Raw genomic sequence first — 21475 nt, forward strand, 5'->3', positions numbered from 1 at the left:
CTGGTCCGCCGCTGACCTCTGCTCCAGCTCAGCCTCACGCTTCTGTAGATCAGCCTGTCAGGGGGGAGGGGGTGGGGTCAAGCCGGGGTCATGGGGTCAGGTGTGGAATGGTGATGACAGTGATGATGATAGTGATAATTATAATCAATCAATGGGGGCATACGTCAGGGGGGCGCGTCGCCTCGCCCACCCTAAGATGTCAAGTCCGGGGGTCCCTCCTGGCAAGTCTCCATGCGGGAAGAAAAGAATAAGAAATATCAAGAAAAAAAGTATCAGTAAGCGATGAACAAGAAGAAGAAGAACAAGAAAAACAAGAAAAAAGTAGTAGCAGAAAACAAGACAAGAAGAAGAAGAAGAAGAAGAAGAAGAACAAGAACAAGAACAAGAACAAGAACAAGAAGAAAAAAAAAGAAAAAAGAAGAAGAAAAACAAGAAGAAGAAATAGAAGAACAAGAACAAGATGAACAAGAACAAGAAGAAAAAAACAGACAACACTCACAATTTTCTTCTTGCAGTCTTGATTTTGCTGCGTCAGGAGAGTCAGCGCTGACCTCGGCTCCTCCGGCTGCTGCTGCTGACTCTGGACCCAGGCTGACGTGTCCCGCTGACTCTGACGGGCCGGGGTTGCTCGCTGACCCTGACTCCACGTTGCTGACCCGTCCTGACTCTGGGACCTCGACGCAACGATATGCTCTTTATGCTGACTCCTGGAGCGTGACAGGACCTCATGCTGATTTTGCTGACTATAGTTCGATGCTGTCTCATCTTGCTGACTCTGGGAACGTGATGCGACGATATGCTGATTTTGTGGGCTGTTGTTCCATGCTGACCTATCGTGCTGACTCTGGGAACGGGATGCGACGATATGCTGATTTTGTGGGCTGTTGTTCCATGCTGACCTATCATGCTGACTCTGGGAACGGGATGCGACGATATGCTGATTTTGTGGGCTGTTGTTCCATGCTGACCTATCATGCTGACTCTGGGAACGGGATGCGACGATATGCTGATTTTGTGGGCTGTCGTTCCATGCTGACCTATCGTGCTGACTACTGGAGCGTGATACTACCTCGTGCTGATTCTGCTGACTTTGTGCATATGCTGAGGTGCCATGCTGACTGTGAGGACGTGCTCGGTAGGAGTGTCGAGTCTCAGAGTTGCGTGCTGACCCCTCATGATGACTCTTCGGGCGTGTCGGGGGTGACTCCTGCCTGTAGACCCATGCTGACGGCCCCTGCTGGGATGGCTGATGGCGGAGGGAGTCTGAGTGCTGATCCTTTTGCTGTGAGTGAAGGAAAGGGAACGGAGTGTTAAGGAGCTATTACGCTGGGCAAATTTTCCGTGGATCTTCAGTCAAACCACGATTTCCGCTGGCGTGGTTGTCATGTTTCCGTGGTTTTCTGACGTGTCCACGATCTTCCAAAACTACGGTAGATTTCACTGAAGGACGACGGTATTACTCACCATCATCATCAGCAGTAATAATAAGAAACAAATGAGAACCACGCTAGCGGATATTGTGGTGTGACTGAAGATCCACGGAAAATTTGCCCAGTGTCATAATAGGTCGGGATTTTCAGACTATCTTTTCAACTATCTTCAAAGACCAAAAAGGAGATCAATCGGGTTCTAATGAGTGTTTTTTTAGGTTCATGGTACAGAAGGGTCAAACTACCACCACGGTTATTAAGCTTTTTTTTTTACAGTCAACAGTTCAGGGGAAAATAAAACACAATGATGAAAAAAAAGCCCGCTACTCACTGCTCCTACAAAAGAGTCAAACTACCACCACGGTTATTAAACTTTTTTTTTTACAGTAAACAGTTCAAGGGTAAAACAAGAAAAAGAAGAAAACAATAATAAAAAAAAAGCCCGCTGCTCACTGCTCCTACAAAAGAGTCAGGAGGAGTGGCCGAAATATAGGTCAGTTTCGGGAGGAGAGGTGTCCTGGAAATACCCAAAAATCCACAAAAACCGTGTGAAATGTGTGCGTAGGAGCCGAAATGTTTAACCCGGTTTGTGCGGGGATCATGTTTCTCAAAGGCCCCTCTAAGCGAGAAAAAGGAGAAAAAAATCATCACTCACGCAAACCATTTCATAATATATATACTAACGCATTTGTGATCAGTTTATGCATCATCTATTTTGGGGAGTTTATATCATGGCAAAAATTTGGCCCGTCGCTCGCTGGTACACGGTAGAGCCACAAATTTGGCCCGTCGCTGCTACCGGGTTAAGAATATGACCCTCAGGTTGGTATTCTCAGACGCTCCCGCCTCTCACATCAACTATCTCAAAAGGCCAAAAAAGGACATCAATTGCGTTCTCATGAGTGTTTTCTTAGGTTCTTGGTACGGAGGAAGGGTCAAACTATAACTAGGGTCATTAAACTACCCCTGGAAATGCCCCAAACTCCTACGAAACCTGTGTCAAATATGTGAGCTTGGGAGTAGGAATGTTTAAGAATGTGACCCTCAACCCCGAAATGTTTGTGTCCCTCACCTTCAAGTACGCCACAACATGCTTCTGCCCCTTCCTCTTGGCCACATCGTATGGCGACCTCTTATTGACATCCAGCTGGGCCACGGACACGCCCGCCGACTCCACCAGATAGCGCACGACCTCCAGGGCCCCCGAGGCCGCCGCAAAGTGCAGGGCGTTGGCGCGGCCTGCGTCCTGCGCGTGGAGATCTGCGCCAAGGGTGTGCAGGGTGACCAGGGCGTCCTTCTGGCCCCTCAGTGCGGCCCAGTGCACGGCGGTACGGCCTGAGGGAGGGATAGATAGACAAATAGATAGTTAGAGGAAAGTGGATAGATAGATAGATGGATAAATAGGTAGGTTTAGAGAGAGAGAGAGAGAGAGAGAGAGAGAGAGAGAGAGAGAGAGAGAGAGAGAGAGAGAGAGAGAGAGAGAGAGGTAAAGGTTAAATTAAAGATTAAAAAAAAAACGTATCCAGTAAGAATGCAATTAGGTAAGAGTACACACACGCACGCACACTCACACACACACACACACACACACACACACGTACCCTTGTTGTCCGCGGCGTCCAGCGGTGCCCCGGCCGTCGCCAGGAGCCGCAAAGCCTCCACCTGGCCGCTCTCCCCCGCCAGGTGCAGCGCCGTGCCCCCTGCGACGACAACGCATTAGTCACAAAACAAAACTTAAGACACAACACGTTAGTCACAAAACAAAACATTAGTCACAACACGTTATAAGTCACAAAACAACATTAGACACAACACGTTAATCACAAAACAAAACCTTAGTCACAACACGTTAGTCACAAAACATTAGTCACAATAAAGTCAGGAAAGTAAAGTCGTACTCAGTCTAACGAGGTCCCGATAAGGTCAAAAGGTCAGTAGGCCAATTCATCAAGGGAAATCAAATTAAATGTCAGTAAGTTATGTCATTACGGGTCAAATAAAGGTCAGCGGAGTGGTGTTACAGGTAAAAATGTCAGCAGTTTAGCAATCCAGCGAAATAATTAGAGAAAAGGTTAACTAGTGAAGAAGTTATAAATAATCACAGGTCAATATTAAAGGTCACCACAGGGAGTTAAAAAGACAGGTTCAATATTCGCCGCAGGATACAAGGTCACCAGGTCACCAACACAGCATTTCACTCCCTGAGGTCACGTGAGGTCAGCGGGGCCACTCAGCAGGTCAATATACATCATTGAGGGGTCAAGAAGGCTGGGGCCGTGACCTACCGTCGTCCCTGGGCATGCCGCTAGTGGCGTGCAGGTCCGCCCCGGCCTGCAGCAGCGCCGTGATGACATCCGCGCGTCCCGTCGCCGCCGCCGAGTGCAAGGGGAGGCGCCCGTCGGGGGCCGCCCTGTGGTGGCCAGCCCCGTCCTGCAGCGCCGCCCGCACCCCCGCTCCGTCCCCAGCCCGCACGGATGACGCCTGCAGCACACACACACACACACACACACACACACACAGAATCGTATGAGTAAAGCAGCTCATCATAAGTGTACGTGTGTAAATACGTTATGTTTATTGCTTCTACGTGCACATAACCGCTCCTGTAATGTATGCAACTATTTTTTTTACAACACTGGTGCTTCCAATGCTCAAAAACTACTCAATTTCTGCTACTGATACTATACATTGCTATTAAACTACCACAATCTACATATCTCGCTCCTCCACCCCCTCCTACTACTACTAGGCCTACCTAGGTCTATTTCACCAGTTATATGACTTCCCATCCTTCATCTATGACAACTATTAGGCCTACGACTCCACTTCCTCCTCCTCCTACTACTACTACTACAAATTTCCTTCCTCCTCCGGCAAAAATCACTACAACCCCACCTCCTCCTCCTCTTCCTACTACTTCTACCACTACAATAACTTCCCCATCCACGTCAACACATCACTTACCAGTCTCCTGTCGGCGCCACTGTACGGAACCATGGCAGCCACAGCAGTAGTAGCAGTAGCAATAGTAGTAGTAGTAGTAGTAGTAATAGTAGTAAGTCCTCCCCTTCCTCCTCTCTTTTAACGCACTGAGGTTGGAGCGAAGCGAGGCAGCACACACACGCACACACGTACACACACACCAACAGATTATACCACAATGATTAGATAACGTAGTAATGCTCTGTGTGTGTGTGTGTGTGTGTGTGTGTGTGTGTAATCTAATCTTGACCGAGCAATCTTTTTTTTTCTTCTCTTTCCTTCATCTCATAATTATTCTTCTCTCTCGTGAATCACTTAAGTATTTCCTGTTTGATAGATTTTTGTAATGTATGATTGTGTAGTTAACAAATTCAACCTTTTTCTTTCTCTTACATTTCGTAATCTCTGACTAATCTTTTTTTTCTTAATCTCTCCTTGATCGGGTCACCCAATCGCTATCAATGATAAAGTATACGAAATATTCACATTTTTTATCTTAATTTGTACCTGATATGACTAATCCTTTTTTTAGCCTCTCTGCTTGATCGAATTACCTCTGTTAATCAAGATGGAGGGAACACTTTTTTCTCCTATTTGGCATCTAATCTGACTCGTCTCTTTTTTTCTATGTGATATGACTTATCCTCTTTTTTTTAGCCTCTCTTTACTTAATCGAATTACTTCCCTGTTAATCCCCTTTTTCCGCTTCCTGTTACTAATTAATCTAAAGCAAATACGATGTCTCAGCTTCATTTTATTTTTGTCCACGAGTTAATCAGTTTTCTCCTCTAACGTTGACTTATATCCCGACTCCAAAACTACCTCCTCGACCCCAATAACTGCCTTCATATATAGTTATCGTTAAAATGGTTAACTATTGGTGGGTTTTGACAGTAGCTATGGCTCAGAAACCGGTAATTACGGGGCTCTGAGTACGGTAATCTGGTAACGGTGGTCCGGATCAGCAGAACTACACGCGTTTTCTGAGGTAGGACTGTGGGAGCGCTCTCGGTGTTCCCTTCCAGAGCAGGAGTAGGCGTGCTCGTGGGGGACAACTAGACGGGAACGGGCAAGGCGGTGTTTACGAGCTCTGGGACTCATGAAAACCACAAGTGTAGAGAGGCACGCCCCGTCAAGCTCTGGGACTCATGAAAACCACAAGTGTTGAGAGGCACGTCCCGTCGAGCTCTGGGACTCATGAAAACCACAAGTGTAGAGAGGCACGTCCCGTCAAGCTCTGGGACTCATGAAAACCACAAGTGTTGAGAGGCACGTCCCGTCAAGCTCTGGGACTCATGAAAACCACAAGTGTACTGTAGAGAGGCACGTCCAGTCGAGCTCTGGGACTCATGAAAACCACAAGTGTAGAGAGGCACGTCCCGTCGAGCTCTGGGACTCATGAAAACCACAAGTGTAGAGAGGCACGTCCCGTCAAGCTCTGGGACTCATGAAAACCACAAGTGTAGAGAGGCACGTCCCGTCAAGCTCTGGGGCTCATGAAAACCACAAGTGTAGAGAGGCACGTCCCGTCGAGCTCCGGGGCTCATGAAAACCACAAGTGTAGAGAGGCACGTCCCGTCAAGCTCCAGGACTCATGAAAACCACAAGTGTAGAGAGGCACGTCCCGTCGAGCTCTGGGACTCATGAAAACCACAAGTGTAGAGAGGCACGTCCCGTCAAGCTCCGGGACTCATGAAAACCACAAGTGTAGAGAGGCACGTCCCGTCGAGCTCTGGGACTCATGAAAACCACAAGTGTACTGTAGAGAGGCACGTCCAGTCCTCCACACGCCCGACCTTTGCGCGGGCAGCAGGTGAACTGTATCAACGAGTTCAGTTGTCCTGCTTGCTTTTACTTGTATCGACGAGTTAATCAGTTTCATCTGCTTACTTTTACGTATATCGATGAATTAATCAGTTTTCCCTTCTTACTTTTACTTATATCGTCGAGTTAATCAGTTTTCTCTGCTTACTTATACGTCTATCGAGCTAATCCATTTTTCAACTTGCTTTTGCATAATTAAAAAAAAAACTAGAAAACGACATCAACGAAGAAAAGAAAACGGAACATATTATATCAAAGTCGAGAAAGGCCTTTTTTCATCTTGCTTTTATGAATACTTGAAAAAAAGACAGCAAGGGAAAAAAACGAAAAAACACGAAAACGAAGATAAGAACAGTAATTAATAAAAAAAATAAAAAGATACATCGCCTCTTCTGGTAACACTGCAAGGGAATGGAAGTGGTGGTGGTTCTCTCTCTCTCTCTCTCTCTCTCTCTCTCTCTCTCTGGGGTAACGTCAAAATACACCTTCAAAATACATTAACATTATATTTATTAGGAAAGTTGGTTCATCCTTAAATAAGATTACGAGGCTACTACTAAAGAAAAAAATAGGCAATGGATGGAGAGAGGAAGAAAGAAGGAAAATAGGGAGAAAAATGAAGATGCCAAGAAGAATTAGAAGATTAAGATGACGACGAAGAGAAAGGCAGAGAGGAATGAAGAGAAAAAGAGAAGAGAAAGTAAGAGTAGAGGTATAGTAGAAGACGCGAAAAAGATGAAGTAGAAGAAGAAGAAAAAGGAGTAAGTACAAGCGAAGAAAGAAGGACTTAAGTTATAGGAAAAAGAAAACGAAAAGGGAAAAGAAAACAAGAAAATAGAAGGAAAATGGTAGAAAAGTCTGAAGAGAAATGAGACGAAGACAAAAAGATAAATACAAGAGGAGAGAAAATAGAAAAGTAAAAAATAAAGAAAAAAGAAAAAAGTAAGAAAAGAAAAAAAACAGAACTGACTATATATCACTTTTAAGATCGTACACAACTCAAAGAACATAATATTAGCCAAGTGAACACAAGTCAAATTCGCATAAGAGTAGCGATTGCATAATAATAATAATAATAATAATAATAATAATAATAATAATAATAATAATAATAATAATAATGCTAATGACTGACAAAGCTTCCACTAAACATCAGTAAAAGAGGAAGAATTATACTGATATACAAATTAACGTGAGATAAGAAGTGACATTTGAATCCCAGAGATCACCACTTTACTGCTGCCACCACCACTACTACTACTACTACTACTACTACTACTACTACTACTACTACTTCTACTATTACAATTTGTGCACCAGTATGTATAGTTACGAGTATGAACACACACACGCACACACACACACACACATTGGTACGAGAATATAAAACTACACTATTAACACGACGGACGGACCTACTGACACACACACACACACACACACACACTGTTGCTTCGGTGATTCAGTCGGTGTTTCGAAGCGAGTTCCGAGTCTTCGTTTGATACTCCCATTTTCTTTCTTCCTTTTTCTTTCTTTTGTATCACTTTTTTCTGGTCTTCATTTTAGTTCTTAGTGTCTTTAGAGCTTTCATTCTCTCTCTCTCTCTCTCTCTCTCTCTCTCTCTCTCTCTCTCTCTCTCTCTCTCTCTAACATTTCAAAACTGCAAATCTACTTCACAACTTTATAAAAAAACACAACTCCTCTCTCTCTCTCTCTCTCTCTCTCTCTCTCTCTCTCTCTCTCTCTCTAACATCTCAAAATAATAAATCTAATTCACAACTTTATAAAAAAACACAACTCCTTTCTCTCTCTCTCTCTCTCTCTCTCTCTCTCTCTCTCTCTCTCTCTCTCTCTCTCTCTCTCTCTCTCTCTCTCTCTCTCTCTCTCTCTCTCTTTTCTTTCTTTATTTTTACATCTTACATATTGCAATTGAATACATATATGTCGATGATGCTCTCTCTCTCTCTCTCTCTCTCTCTCTCTCTCTCTCTCTCTCTCACTGAGTCGCCGTCAGCTGCTGTGCCTTCGTCTCCGCCTCCTCGATGCCGCCCACCATGTAGAAGGCCGCCTCGGGTAGGTTGTCATGCTTCCCCGCCAGGATCTCCTCGAAGCTCTGGGGAAGGAAAGGACAGACTGGAGGCAAAGCAGAACAATTATATGAAGAAGGCATCTACTCCCTATCTGATAAGTAGTTACCTTCTTTATATCGTGTAAGGTGAGGATGGGACCTATCGTCACCCTACACCCTTTCACACCTACTCACCCTAATGGTCTCCTCCAGGCTGACAAATTTCCCCTCGTAGCCCGTGAAGACCTCGGCCACCTGGAAGGGCTGGGACATGAAGCGCTGCACCTTGCGGGCCCGTGACACTGTGAGTTTGTCCTCCTCGGAGAGTTCGTCCATACCCAGGATGGCAATGATGTCCTGCAGGGATTTGTAGTCCTGCGGGGGATAGAGGGAAGGAGACGTTATAGGTAGTGATGGGTGATGGTGTTGGGATGGGTAATATGATGGGTGATGGAATTAATAAATACCGGTGAGATATGGGTAGTTAGTGTGATGGGTGGCAGAGAGTTATAGTCCGACAAAATCAATCTATTGGTAAACGTTATTCATTCTATCATTAGAGAAAAAAAGTTGAACAAAATTACCCCCCTATTCATCCTATCCACAAACTGCACCCATTCTGTCATCCCACCCACATAAACTGCACCCATTCTGTCATCCCATACACACAAACTGCACCCAATTTATCACCATCCACCCACCTGCAATATCTTCTGGACTCCTCTCGCCGTGGAGTAGTGGCGGGGTCCTATGATATTGGGGTCCATGATGCGGGAGGTGGAGTCCAGGGGGTCCACGGCGGGGTAGATGCCCAGCTCAGCGATGCCCCGGGAGAGCACGGTGGTAGCGTCGAGATGGGCGAAGGTGGTGGCGGGGGCGGGGTCTGTCAGGTCATCGGCTGGCACATAGATGGCCTGGCGAAGGGAAGAGGTGGTTGGTATGGTGTGGGGGAGGGGTGGAGGGGGGTTGTATGGGGGTTTTGGAGGGGTATGTGTGTGTGTGATTGTATTGTTCCTTACTCCCTCCTCTATTCTTTTCCCTCCTCTTAGTGACCTCCCTCTTCTTCCCCTCTTTCCATCCTTTCCCCTTCTCTCATTGACCTCCCTTTTCTTTCCCTCTTTCTATCCTTTTCCATCCTCTTCTTCCCCTCTTTCCATCCTTTCCCCTCCTCCCTCTTCTTCTCCTCTTTCTCTCTCCCCTTTCCTCTCCTCCCACTGATCCTACACTTCTCCCCTTCTTCTCTCTACCCCTTTCCATCCTTCCACTGCCCCCTCTTCTTCCCCTCTACCCTTCCCCATCCTCCCATTGCCCCTCTTTTTACCCTCTAACACCTACACCCCTATAAATCACCCTTCCCATAATCCCCTATCTCCACAATCACCCCATCACCCCACACACCTGCACGGAAGTAATGGAGCCCTTGGTGGTGGTGGTGATCCTCTCCTGCATACTCCCCATGTCGGTGGCCAGGGTGGGCTGGTAACCTACAGCTGAGGGGATGCGACCAAGCAGGGCAGACACCTCCGAGCCAGCCTGGGTGAACCTGCCGAGGGGGGGAAGAAGGGAGGTTAAGGGGGGTATAGGGTGTGGTGGAAAGGGTTAGAGGGAAAATTAGGGTAAAGGGGAAGCAGAGTAGAGTGAGGGGAAAGCAGAGTAGGGTGAGGGGGAAGTAGTGAGGGAAGAATATGGTAAGGTGAAGGGGGTGAGAAGTGAGAACATTCGGTTTAATCCTGTCCGGTTCACGTCCATATCACGTATTCAAGGCCACGTGCTTGAGAGAGAGAGAGAGAGAGAGAGAGAGAGTGTTCAGTTCAAGGGAGGGCATAAAAAAAAAGGTAACAAATGGGAAAAAAAGCCCGCTACTCACTGCTCCTATAAAAAGTTAGAGTGGCTGAAAGATAGGTCAAGCAGTGAATGGGTACCAGGTATTAATCGGGGGTTGTGTTCCATCTCCTGGGATCTGTTTCCTTCTCCTATAATTCCTTCCCCTTCTGTCTCTCTCAGGCATATGACCACAGATTTGTGCCAACTAAACGAAACTTTCCAACTTTTTCCCTAATACGCCCCTGGCATAATAACCAACAGACCGCCCCGCCGCCCTCCATAAAAGCCATATCCGCCTCACCTGAAGATGTTGTCCACGAAGAATAGCACGTCCTGTCCCTCCTGGTCCCTGAAGTACTCCGCCACCGTCAGCCCCGTCAGTGCCACTCTCGCCCTGGCACCCGGCGGCTCGTTCATCTGCCCGTACACCAGCGCCACCTACACACACACACACACACACACACACACACACACACACACACACAGGAAAGAGTGTATTTTAAAACATTTCGTCGCCCAAGTTCTCATATTTGACAAGGCTTTCATGACAAGGTTTTTTCTCCTTTACCTCCCCTTTTCCCTTAACCTAAGTCACTCCCTTGCCCTTTACCTAACCTTGGAAGACATATTCGTGATGGAGATGATCTTATACCCCACCATCTTCACCTCCCTTGCCCTCATTCTTCCTCCCAGGCCTCTCCCTCACCTTGGAAGTGTCATCCGTGAGGGAGATGACCCCAGACTCTATCATCTCGTGGTAAAGGTCGTTCCCCTCCCTGGTCCGCTCCCCGACGCCCGCGAAGACCGAGTAGCCGCCGTGAGCCTTGGCCACATTGTTGATCAGCTCCATAATGAGAACCGTCTTGCCGACCCCCGCCCCGCCGAAGAGGCCTGGCGAAGGGAGGGAGAGGCAGGGGTGAACATAAGAAGAACATAAGAACGTAAGGAGTCTGCAGCGAGAGAGGAGAGGAGGAGAGGCTTTGTATGGGAGAGGAAACGAGAGGGGAAGTAAGAAAGAGGAAAAGGAGAGGAGGGAAGGTGGAAGGATTTGTGAGGGAGAGGAAGAGGAAAGAGAGGAGGGAAGTTCGTGAGTGGGAGAGAAGTACTGTATGGGAGAGGAAAAGGGAAAAGTTTGCAGAGAGAGGGAGGGAAGAGGAGAGGTTTTGTAAAGGAGAGAGGAAGAGAGATGGAGAGAGAGGAGGGAGGTTCGTGAGTGGGAGAGAAGTACTGTATGGGAGAGGAAAAGAGAGAAGTTAGCGAGGGTAAGAGAGAGCAAAAGGAGAGGAGGGAGGGAAGAGGAGAGAGGAAGAGATAGTGAGAGAGGAGGGTAGTTCATGAGTGGGAGAGAAATAATATATGGGAGAAAGGAAGGGGAAGAGAAAGAGGAGGGGAGTTAGTGAAAGGAAGAGGAAGAGAAGGAAAGAAGAGGTTTTGTACGAGGAGGCGGAGAGAGGGAAAGAGTTAACAAGGGGAAGAGAGGGAGAAAAAGAGGAAGCGAGTTAATGACTGGAAGAGGAAGAGAGAGAGAGAGGATAATCAGTGAGGAGGACAGGAAGAGAAGAGACGTATGGTAGGGGAAAGAGAGGGAGAGCCAAGGGGAATTAGTGACGGAGTTGGGAAGGAGATTTTTTGGTGCTGTTTTGGTATGTCATCTACCTCGTTATTTTTGCCTACCTGGTACGCGTCTGTTTTGGAGTGTTATCTACCTTGCTAAATTTTGTGTGGTATATAGAAGGAGAGAAGAAAAAGGATCGAAGTTAGTGAGTAGGAGAGATAAAGGAGGAGAGATATTGTAAGGAACAGAGGTAGTGAGGGAGAGAGGAAAGTTCATAAGTATAAAAGAAAAGACGAAAAAAAGAAAGACGAATAAAAGACGAAAAAATAAATGAAATACAACAAGACGCAAACAAATAAACAAATGACAAACACACATCCCACCTCCTCCTCCTCCTCCTCCTTCACCCTTTCACCCCGACACCCTCACCAATCTTGCCGCCCTTGGAGTACGGCGCCAGCATGTCCACCACCTTGATGCCCGTCACCAGAATCTCCTGCTCCACGCTCATCTCCGAGAACTCCGGTGCCTCGGCGTGGATGGCCGCACGGCTGGCAGCGAGGATGGGCCCGCGCTCGTCGATGGGCTCCCCTGGCACCACAAGCAATTAGTAGTAGTAGTAGTAGTAATAGTAGTATGGGGTGGGGCCAATGAATTGCTTTGTGAAAGGATATGAGAAAATATACCGCTCACAACGCAACTCTAATAGATGGAGGCCCGTAGGAGTAGAAAAAAAAAAGTAATAGTAGTAGTAGTAGTAGTAATAGTAGTAGTAATAGTGGTGGTAGTAATAGTTTTACAGTAAAGGAGCATGAAGTCGGTTCAAGGTGTGGCAGATTCCGGTATTCCCATTCCCATTCCCACCACCACCACTACCACCACCATCACACCACCAAAACGTGACACCATGGGAAAAAATCGCTGCCACATGTCATAGAATTTATACAAATCGTTGTTATAATCCTAAACATCGACACTCATTATACTATGTAGCTTCCTTTACTAAATGCATAATATACAAAATATCACTTTCAAATAGCACATGGATGGGTATCGACAACGCCATATACTCGTGCTGAGCGACTCCATACATCGAGGGCCAAGCTAATCCGTCGTAAAGCTTCTTGGCGAGACCAGTCGTTGTTATGAATTACCGGTACGCTACCAAGGTATATGAAATGTTCTAAGATATCCATCTCTTCGCCGGTGCCCCGTCTTACCTATCACATTGATGATGCGCCCCAGGGTAGCGGCGCCCACGGGGATGGAGATGGGCCCCCCGGAGTCCCTCACCTCCTGACCTCTCACCAGTCCCTCCGTCCCGTCCATGGCGATAGTTCGTACAGTGTTGCCGCCGAGATGTTGGGCCACCTCCAGCACGAGCCTCGGGTGTCTGTTGGTGACCTCGAGGGCGCTGAGGATAGGCGGCAGCGTCCCTTCGAAGGCCACGTCCACCACTGCGCCGATGACAGCCACCACGCGGCCTCCACCCACGGTGCCTAAGGGGAAGGGGAGTGTTGACAGGATGAGACGGGGAAGATGGCTGAGGGAAGGGGACTGAAGCCGAAGTGTACGAAGGAGAAAGGATGAATAGGATAAAAGGAAACGTTGGGAGAGGAAAAAGTAGTAAGGGGTGAGGGGATGATGGGTGGGGAGGGGGACAAGCCGAAGTGTACGAAGGAGAAAGGATGAATAGGATAAAAGGAAACGTTGGGAGAGGAAAAAGTAGTAAAGGGTGAGGGGAAGATGGGTGGGGAGGGGGACAGAAGCTTACTAAAGAGGCTATTACACTGCGCAAATTTTCCGTGGATCTTCAGTCAAACCACGATTTCCGCTGGCGTGGTTCTCATATTTCCGTGGTTTTCTGACGTGTCCACGATCTTCCACAGCTACGGTAGATTTCACTGAAGGATGACGGTATTACTCACCATCATCATCATCAGCAATAACAACAAACAATTGAGAACCACGTTAGCGGAAATCGTGCTTTGACTGAAGATCTACGGAAAATATGCCCAGTGTAATAGCCTCTTAAGGTCCATATTAAACATATCGGACTCCCATTACGACAAGTTACCAAGGTCACAGAGAAGAGTGACCGGGTTTTCACAGGTTACTTTCCCGCTCACGATGCAGAGGTCGTGCAAAACTATCACTAGGATCACAAAACAGTTCATGAAAACCCCAGCAACATTTACGAGGGTCTTTCCAAACAGGCGAACTGAGGCGCCGACACGTTCAAGAATATGGAGTGATGTGAAGAGGACGAAAGAAAAGGAACCGTTGGGGAAGAAACAGAAATAGAGGGTGAGGGGAGGATGGATGGGGAAGGGGATTGTTAGAGGAGGCGAAGTATACGAAGGGGAAAGCTTGAATAGACGAGGATACGAGAAAAGGAAAGAGGAAGAGGAAAAAGTAGTAAAGCGTTGGGGAGGAGGATTAGGTAGGGAAAGGTGTATGGGGGACTGAGGGAACAAGCGGAAATAAGAACAAAGAGAAGATCAGTGTTGGTGTTAACGCACACACACCTTGCTCTGAAAGCGTGGAAAGCGGGACGTCAGCGGCGACAGCACCAGCAGCAGCTGCCGCCAAAGAAGGTCCTGCAGTGTCCTCAGCTACGGCTGCCTCCTCGACTGTCGCCTCAACTCCAGGGACACCCGGGGGCTCGACGGCTGCTGCTGTGGTGGCCTCTTTCACGGCTGTGACCTCCGGCACAGCCTCCTTCATGGCTGTGGCCTCCGGCACAGCCTCCTTCACGGTTACGGCCTCCGGCACAGCCTCCTTCACGGCTGTGACCTCCGGCACAGCCTCCTTCACGGCTGTGACCTCCGGCACAGCCTCCTTCATGGCTGTGGCCTCCGGCACAGCCTCCTTCACGGCTGTGGCCTCCGGCACAGCCTCCTTCACAGCTGTGGCCTCCGGCACAGCCTCCTTCACGGCTGTGGCCTCCGGCACAGCCTCCTTCACGGCTGTGGCCTCCGGCACAGCCTCCTTCACGGCTGTGGCCTCAGGCACAGCCTCCTTCACGGCTGTGGCCTCAGGCACAGCCACTTTCACGGCTGTGGCCTCCGGCTTTGGCGCGGCCTCCTTCGCGGCCTCAGGCTTTGGCGCGGCCTCCTTCACAGCCTCAGGCTTTGGCGCGGCCTCCTTCGCGGTCTCAGGCTTTGGCGCGGCCTCCTTCGCGGCCTCAGGCTTTGGCGCGGCCTCCTTCACAGCCTCAGGCTTTGGCGCGGCCTCCTTCGCGGTCTCAGGCTTTGGCGCGGCCTCCTTCGCGGTCTCAGGCTTTGGCGCGGCCTCCTTCGCGGTCTCAGGCTTTGGCGCGGCCTCCTTCGCGGTCTCAGGCTTTGGCGCGGCCTCCTTCGCGGTCTCAGGCTTTGGCGCGGCCTCCTTCGCGGCCTCAGGCTTTGGCGCGGCCTCCTTCGCGGCCTCAGGCTTTGACGCGGCCTCCTTCGCGGCCTCAGGCTTTGGCGCGGCCTCCTTCGCGGCCTCAGGCTTTGGGGCGGCCTCCTTCGCGGCCTCAGGCTTTGGCGCGGCCTCCTTCGCGGCCTCAGGCTTTGGCGCAGCCTTCTTCGTGGCCTCAGGCTTTGGCGCGGCCTCCTTCGCGGCCTCAGGCTTTGGCGCGGCCTCCTTCGCGGCCTCAGGCTTTGGCGCGGCCTCCTTCGCGACCTCAGGCTTTGGCGCGGCCTCCTTCGCGGCCTCAGGCTTTGGCGCGGTCTCCTTCACAGCCTCAGGCTTTGGCGCGGCCTCCTTCGCGGCCTCAGGCTTTGGCGCGGCCTCCTTCGCGGCCTCAGGCTTTGGCGCGGCCTCCTTCGCGGCCTCAGGCTTTGGCGCGGCCTCCTTCGCGGCCTCAGGCTTTGGCGCGGCCTCTTTCGCGGCCTCAGGCTTTGGCGCGGCCTCCTTCGCGGCCTCAGGCTTTGGCGCGGCCTCTTTCGCGGCCTCAGGCTTTGGCGCGGCCTCCTTCGCGGCCTCAGGCTTTTGCGCGGTCTCCTTCGCGGCCTTAGGCTTTGGCACGGCCTCCTTCGCGGCCTCAGGCTTTGGCGCGGCCTCCTTCGCGACCTCAGGCTTTGGCGCGGCCTCCTTCGCGGCCTCAGGCTTTGGCGCGGCCTCCTTCGCGGCCTCAGGCTTTGGCGCGGCCTCCTTCGCGGCCTCAGGCTTTGGCGCGGCCTCCTTCGCGGCCTCAGGCTTTGGCGCGGCCTCCTTCGCGGCCTCAGTCTTTGGAGCAGCCTCCTTCACTGCCGCCTCACCGCTTGCTGCGGCGGCCGTCGGGGTTTTCTTCGCGACACCATTTTTGGAGTTCCTCGCATTGACGACGGATTCCTTCACGGCTGCAACCTCCGAGATTCCCTTTTTAGCAGCCTTTGCCTTGCCGGCAGCCGCCTTGGTGGGGGAGGCGCCCCTCGTAGGCCGGCGCGGTGTCGGGGCGTCGCTGTCAGAGGAGCTGCTAGCTTGTTTACTGCTGGGCCGGAGCACCTCGGGATGGGCCTGAATGATATCCCGCAGCGAGCCACCCTGCTGCGTGCCAGCCTGGCTCTTCTGGCTCGCCTTGGGGACGTCCCACGTATCCTTCCAGCCCGCCACTTTGGCCGCTGCGCGCTTCACCTCAGGGGTAGCCACAGGGCGTCCCGTGGCATCGCGGAGTGGCGGGACCTTGCTGCCCTTCTTGTCCCGCGCCGGGGCCGACGTGTGCACGGCGCGAGGGGCCGCCGAGGGCACCACCCGCACCGCCCCGGCGCCCCCACGCCACGCCGCCACCACCACGCGCCCCTGACTCTGGGGGGTGCAAGAAAAGGAGGGTGGAAGGTGAAGACTCCTTAAAGCAGACAACCCAAACCGTGGCCTCAACACGTCGCCCTCCCCACCCTACCATCCGTCCATAACACACACACACACACACACACACGAGCGAGAGGGTGGAGGAAACCAAGGCCATGAGAAAACACACACGGAGCCTTCCTTTGTGGGCGGAGTCGAGGCTGTGCTCCCCAACACCCACAACACAACTCTGTACACCACCCTGTTAAAGACGAGGGACACGGACCAAGAAAAAGTGATGGTGGTGATGACAATAATATATAATAGTCATAATAATAATAATAAAAATAATAAACTACCTTCACGCCAACGACAAGAACAACAAAGTAAAGGAGAGAGAGGATATGAAAGCTAGACTATAATATTTCAACAGGTAGCCTGGGAACTGTCACCGGCATTAGGGACATACCTGTTTGGCGCGCGCACACACACACACACACACACACACACACACATGCGTCAGAGGGTAGTTAGACGTCTTGGACCTATGACAAGTACTAAAAGTGTACTATCTTTAAAACTCTCTCTCTCTCTCTCTCTCTCTCTCTCTCTCTCTCTATTCACACACCCTCACATGAACAATATAAACATTTCATCATACATACTCTCTCTCTCTCTCTCTCTCTCTCTCTCTCTCTCTCTCTCTCTCTCTCTCTCTCTCTCTCTCTCTCTCTCTCTCTCTCTCTCTCTCTCTAACCGGTTTACCATGTGTTAATAGTAAAAATTGTATAAAATAATGTAGACTTTACCAAATATTAATCAATCAGCCACTGGCAATACCTTTCAACAGCATTCCTTACCTCCCCCCCCTTTTCTCTCTCTCTCTCTCTCTCTCTCTCTCTCTCTCTCTCTCTCTCTCTCTCATATGCCCACGCGCCTGCCATGAGTGTTATGTAAGGGTAACGATCAGACGGGGGTCACTGGGTCCCTCTTAGCTATTTCCGCCTGGCAACACGGTAGAGAGAGAGAGAGAGAGAGAGAGAGAGAGAGAGAGAGAGAGAGAGAGAGAGAGAGAGAGCAACGTCGATGTTTAAACCTGTAGATTGCTTGTGTCCTCGTCCTCTCGATCTCTCTCTCCCTCTCTCTCATTCGTTTTTACTACAAGGGAAGATCAAAGAGGCTCATGTTTATTACGGGTCAGTTGCTCATCTCTGCATCTCTATCACTTCATCTCTCAGACAACGTGAACAGCTGCTAGACATTCAACAGGGCGAGACAGTTTTTGCACCGAACGCCGCATAAAATAGCTCGCAAATTTGGCTTCCTTTCCTCCCTCTCTCTGTTTATCCTCCTTGCTTACATAATTATCCTTCCTGCCTACTTTCCTCTCTCCCTGAATCTCCTCTTTGTTTATCTTTACATACTGACCTTCCTTCTGTCCCTTTTTCTCTTCATTGTTTATATAATTCTCTCTCTTGCCTACTTTCCTTTCATCTCTTTCTGTTTGTCCTCTGTGCTTCCCTCCTACCTCCTTCCTGCCTTATAATTATGCTCCTCTTTCTCCTTGTTGTATATATAATTCTCATATCTAATTCTGTTCCTCTATTATTTGTTTACCCTCTTGTTAATTTACTTTATCTGTCTACCTTCCCAAAATGATGTACCTCTCTCTCATCGTTTATATAATTATCTTCCCTATCTTGTCCTACTTTCTCTGTCCTCATTCTCATTGCTTACATAATTCCCCTACATTCTCTCTCTCTCTCTCTCTCTCTCTCTCTCTCTCTCTCTCTCTCTCTCTCGGGATGTTATTAGTGCCAAGAATAATAGAGCATAATCCTTTATTAGTTATGCATCCTGGAATATAATACACAGTGGGGCTTTCATACATTCAAGAACTACTCGCTGTGTCGTCGCGTGTGTGTGTGTATCCCATGTGTTCAGGATACCTTCATTTGCATGCTAATTCATAACCTTATACGATATGTAGGTCAGAGGAGTAAGTTCCCGGTGCCCCATGCCAGGAAAATGAGCGAAGAGGTTACGTAATGAGAGAGAGAGAGAGAGAGAGAGAGAGAGAGAGAGAGAGAGCGTGTATCCTTCAACCTCCCAAAGCATCCGCCTACCATCGCCTCATCCCACAATGGTTCAGTCACCCCTCCATTACGTTCCTCCAATACCCTGTCACGCCTCAAAATACATGTCACACTGTACACCAGACACACACCTTCCTTTTGAGCATAAAATTAAACCACGATACCCTTTGGAAGTGTTCTTATATTATCGAAATGTAAAGTTTGGTGTGGGTTTTGAGCAGCTGATGTTCCCTTTCTCCTCCTCCTTCTCCTCCTCCTCCTCCTCCTCCTGCCACTACTACTACGATTATTATTAAAGTGTAATATATAGACCCGGAGGAGAGCAAATACTATAAGCTACAACGTCTGCAATCCTGACTCACCTAACACGCAGATAATTAAGGAGGGAGGAAGGAAGGAGAAGAGGAAGACGAGGACTAAAAGAAGTGAAATTGAGATGAAAAGGTGATATGAAGCGATGAGATGAGAGATGTAAGATAAACAAGAGAAGGGAAAGAAGGGAGAAACAAGAGATATAAAGGGAATAAAGTCGAAGAGAATTAAAGAACGGAATTAAAATAAGCTCTGGCAAATGGCGTGAGGTATTTAAATATTTTCTCCTTCCTTATATAACCGTCTCCACGCATCCTAGCAACACTGGAAGGTAGATAAAAGCTTCTGCTATGCTTTACGTGAATATAAACACACATATCATGGCCAAAAAGACTTATATTAGAGGATGAAGTAGGAAAGTATGGTGGAATTTAGCTGTTTGAAAGTACTTTGGAAAATACACTAATGATTCCCTTCCTATATAGCAACACTGGAAGGTCGAAAAAGCCTCTGCTATGCTTTAAGTTAACATAAACACACATCATGGCCAAAAAAGACATATTAGAGGATGAAGTAGAAAAGTATGGTAGAATTTAGCCGATCGAAGCACTTTGGAAAATACACTAATGATTCCCTTCCTATACAGCAACAGTGGAAGGTCGGTAAAGGCTTCTGCTATGCTTTAAGTTAACATAAACACACAATCATGGCCAAAAACACTTATATTAGAGGATGAAGTAGAAAAGTATGGTAGAATTTAGCAGAAGCACTTTGGAAAATACACTAATGATTCCCTTCCTATACAGCAACAGTGGAAGGTCGGTAAAGGCTTCTGCTATGCTTTAAGTTAACATAAACACACATCATGGCCAAAAAAGACATATTAGAGGATGAAGTAGAAAAGTATGGTAGAATTTATCCGTTTGTAAATACTTTGAAAAATACACTAATGATTCCCTTCCTATATAGCAACACTGGAAGGTCGGAAAAGGCTTCTGCTATGCTTTAAGTTAACATAAACACACATCATGGCCAAAAAAACAAAAAAAAAAAGACATAATAGAGGAAAAAGTATAAAAGTATGGTAGAATTTATCCGTTTGTAAATACTTTGAAAAATACACTAATGATTCCCTTCCTATATAGCAACACTGAAAGGTAGATAAAAGCTTCTGCTATGCTTTAAGTTAACATAAACACACAATCATGGCCAAAAACACTTATATTAGAGGATGAAGTAGAAAAGTATGGTAGAATTTATCCGTTTGTAAGTACTTTGAAAAATACACTAATGATTCCCTTCCTATATAGCAACACTGGAAGGTCGGAAAAGGCTTCTGCTATGCATTAAGTTAACATAAACACACAATCATGGCCAAAAAGACTTATATTAGAGGATGAAGTAGAAAAGTATGGTAGAATTAGCAGAAGCACTTTGGAAAATACACTAATGATTCCCTTCCTATACAGCAACAGTGGAAGGTCGGTAAAGGCTTCTGCTATGCTTTAAGTTAACATAAACACACAATCATGGCCAAAAAAAAGACATATTAGAGGAAAAAGTATAAAAGTATGGTAGAATTTATCCGTTTGTAAGTACTTTGAAAAATACACTAATGATTCCCTTCCTATACAGCAACAGTGGAAGGTCGGTAAAAGCCTCTGCTATGCATTAAGTTAACATAAACACACAATCATGCCCAAAAAGACTTATATTAGAGGATGAAGTAGAAAAGTATGGTAGAATTTATCCGTTGAAAGTACTTTGGAAAATACACTAATGATTCCCTTCCTATATAGCAACAGTGGAAGGTCGGTAAAGGCTTCTGCTATGCTTCAAGTTAACATAAACACACAATCATGGCCAAAAACACTTATATTAGAGGATGAAGTAGAAAAGTATGGTAGAATTTAGCAGAAGCACTTTGAAAAATACATTAATAATTCCCTTCAGAGCCCCCGTCAGGCAATGCACCTGTGACCTAATTAAGCCTAAAGCATCCTTCTATTATTCACGTGAGGGCCAGTGAGGATGGAGGCTCCGTTGAGGGTAAAAAATAAGGTAAATGACTGACCTGTATCACTCCTGTCACCCTGTACATGGCGGCGCCGCGGCTCAGACTGAAGCAGCGTGACAGGCCCAGCGCGGTACGACAATTTTTCCCAGCCTTGTTATTTTGGGGGATTTATTCTCATTTATCTACTTCTTCCTGCCCTATACGTCCACAATTTAACTTTGTCTTAATTAAATTGTGTGTGAGTATCCCAGACTGAGCTTACTGAAATGAAAAGCCTCGCGCAGTACAGTTTTCTAGGGATTCTTATTTAATTAAGGCGATTTATTTATTTCTGCTTTACACTCAACTTATCTTTTTGTCTTGTTTCCTACCTATGTGTCTTTTTCGTTTCATGGTGCTACCTACATGTATTAATAGTTATAATCACACTATGTATACTGCCTGGGGATTGAGATGGCATGTTCCTCCCTTTGTTGTACTTTACCTGCAACAATCTATCAATCAATCAATCAATCAATTAGTCTTAAATTTTGTATGTATTCCAAATTTAATTCACTGAACTGGCATTACTGATCTTAATTGTCCCATGTGTAATCCCATTCTTTATCCCGGGGT

General features: G+C 47.8%; 2 protein-coding genes and 1 long non-coding RNA gene across 62 annotated transcripts in view; 1 reads left to right on the forward strand and 2 right to left on the reverse strand.

Moving 5' to 3' along the window:
- Positions 1 to 4576, reverse strand: part of LOC126986379 (ankycorbin-like) — a 12979-nt gene extending 8403 nt beyond the window's left edge. For 2 of the 10 annotated variants that reach the window (XM_050842446.1, XM_050842448.1), the window contains exons 1-6: positions 4395 to 4575; positions 3716 to 3911; positions 3032 to 3130; positions 2503 to 2765; positions 500 to 1282; positions 1 to 54 (exon numbers count right to left, since the gene is read on the reverse strand). The exon at positions 1 to 54 is cut by the window's left edge and continues 60 nt beyond it. In XM_050842446.1, the coding sequence (XP_050698403.1) occupies positions 1 to 54; positions 500 to 1282; positions 2503 to 2765; positions 3032 to 3130; positions 3716 to 3911; positions 4395 to 4427 (1428 nt within the window). In that variant the 5' untranslated portion in view covers positions 4428 to 4575. Of the gene's footprint in view, positions 55 to 499; positions 1283 to 2502; positions 2766 to 3031; positions 3131 to 3715; positions 3912 to 4394 lie in introns of all 10 variants that reach the window. The other 8 variants (XM_050842455.1, XM_050842451.1, XM_050842452.1 and 5 more) reach the window with 8 other exon arrangements.
- A 2146-nt stretch (positions 4577 to 6722) lies between these two features.
- LOC126986384 (ATP synthase subunit beta, mitochondrial-like) lies at positions 6723 to 21024 on the reverse strand. Of its 50 annotated transcripts, none has more exons than XM_050842474.1 (15): positions 20918 to 21024; positions 15923 to 16453; positions 15740 to 15769; positions 15350 to 15379; positions 14870 to 15109; positions 14510 to 14749; positions 14212 to 14449; positions 12904 to 13182; positions 12113 to 12274; positions 10835 to 11019; positions 10430 to 10566; positions 9703 to 9847; positions 9006 to 9218; positions 8500 to 8679; positions 6723 to 8349 (listed from the first exon to the last, which is right to left on the reverse strand). In XM_050842474.1, exons 1-15 carry the CDS (start codon positions 20942 to 20944, stop codon positions 8233 to 8235), a joined length of 2754 nt encoding a protein of 917 aa, XP_050698431.1. In that variant the 5' UTR covers positions 20945 to 21024; the 3' UTR covers positions 6723 to 8232. The 50 variants fall into 50 exon arrangements, with proteins under 50 accessions (XP_050698431.1, XP_050698422.1, XP_050698427.1 ...); XM_050842465.1 differs by having other exon boundaries at positions 15350 to 15499; XM_050842470.1 differs by having other exon boundaries at positions 15740 to 15799.
- Positions 17412 to 20911, forward strand: LOC126986390 (uncharacterized). 2 transcript variants are annotated; one of them, XR_007739667.1, is made up of 4 exons: positions 17412 to 19340; positions 19502 to 20165; positions 20325 to 20490; positions 20655 to 20911. It is a non-coding gene; the product is annotated as an uncharacterized LOC126986390 (long non-coding RNA). The 2 variants fall into 2 exon arrangements; XR_007739666.1 differs by lacking the exon at positions 20325 to 20490.
- Positions 21025 to 21475: the final 451 nt, after the last annotated feature.

This window comes from Eriocheir sinensis, chromosome 61, assembly GCF_024679095.1.
Source record: "Eriocheir sinensis breed Jianghai 21 chromosome 61, ASM2467909v1, whole genome shotgun sequence".
In the NCBI taxonomy this organism is placed as follows: Eukaryota; Metazoa; Arthropoda; class Malacostraca; order Decapoda; family Varunidae; genus Eriocheir; species Eriocheir sinensis.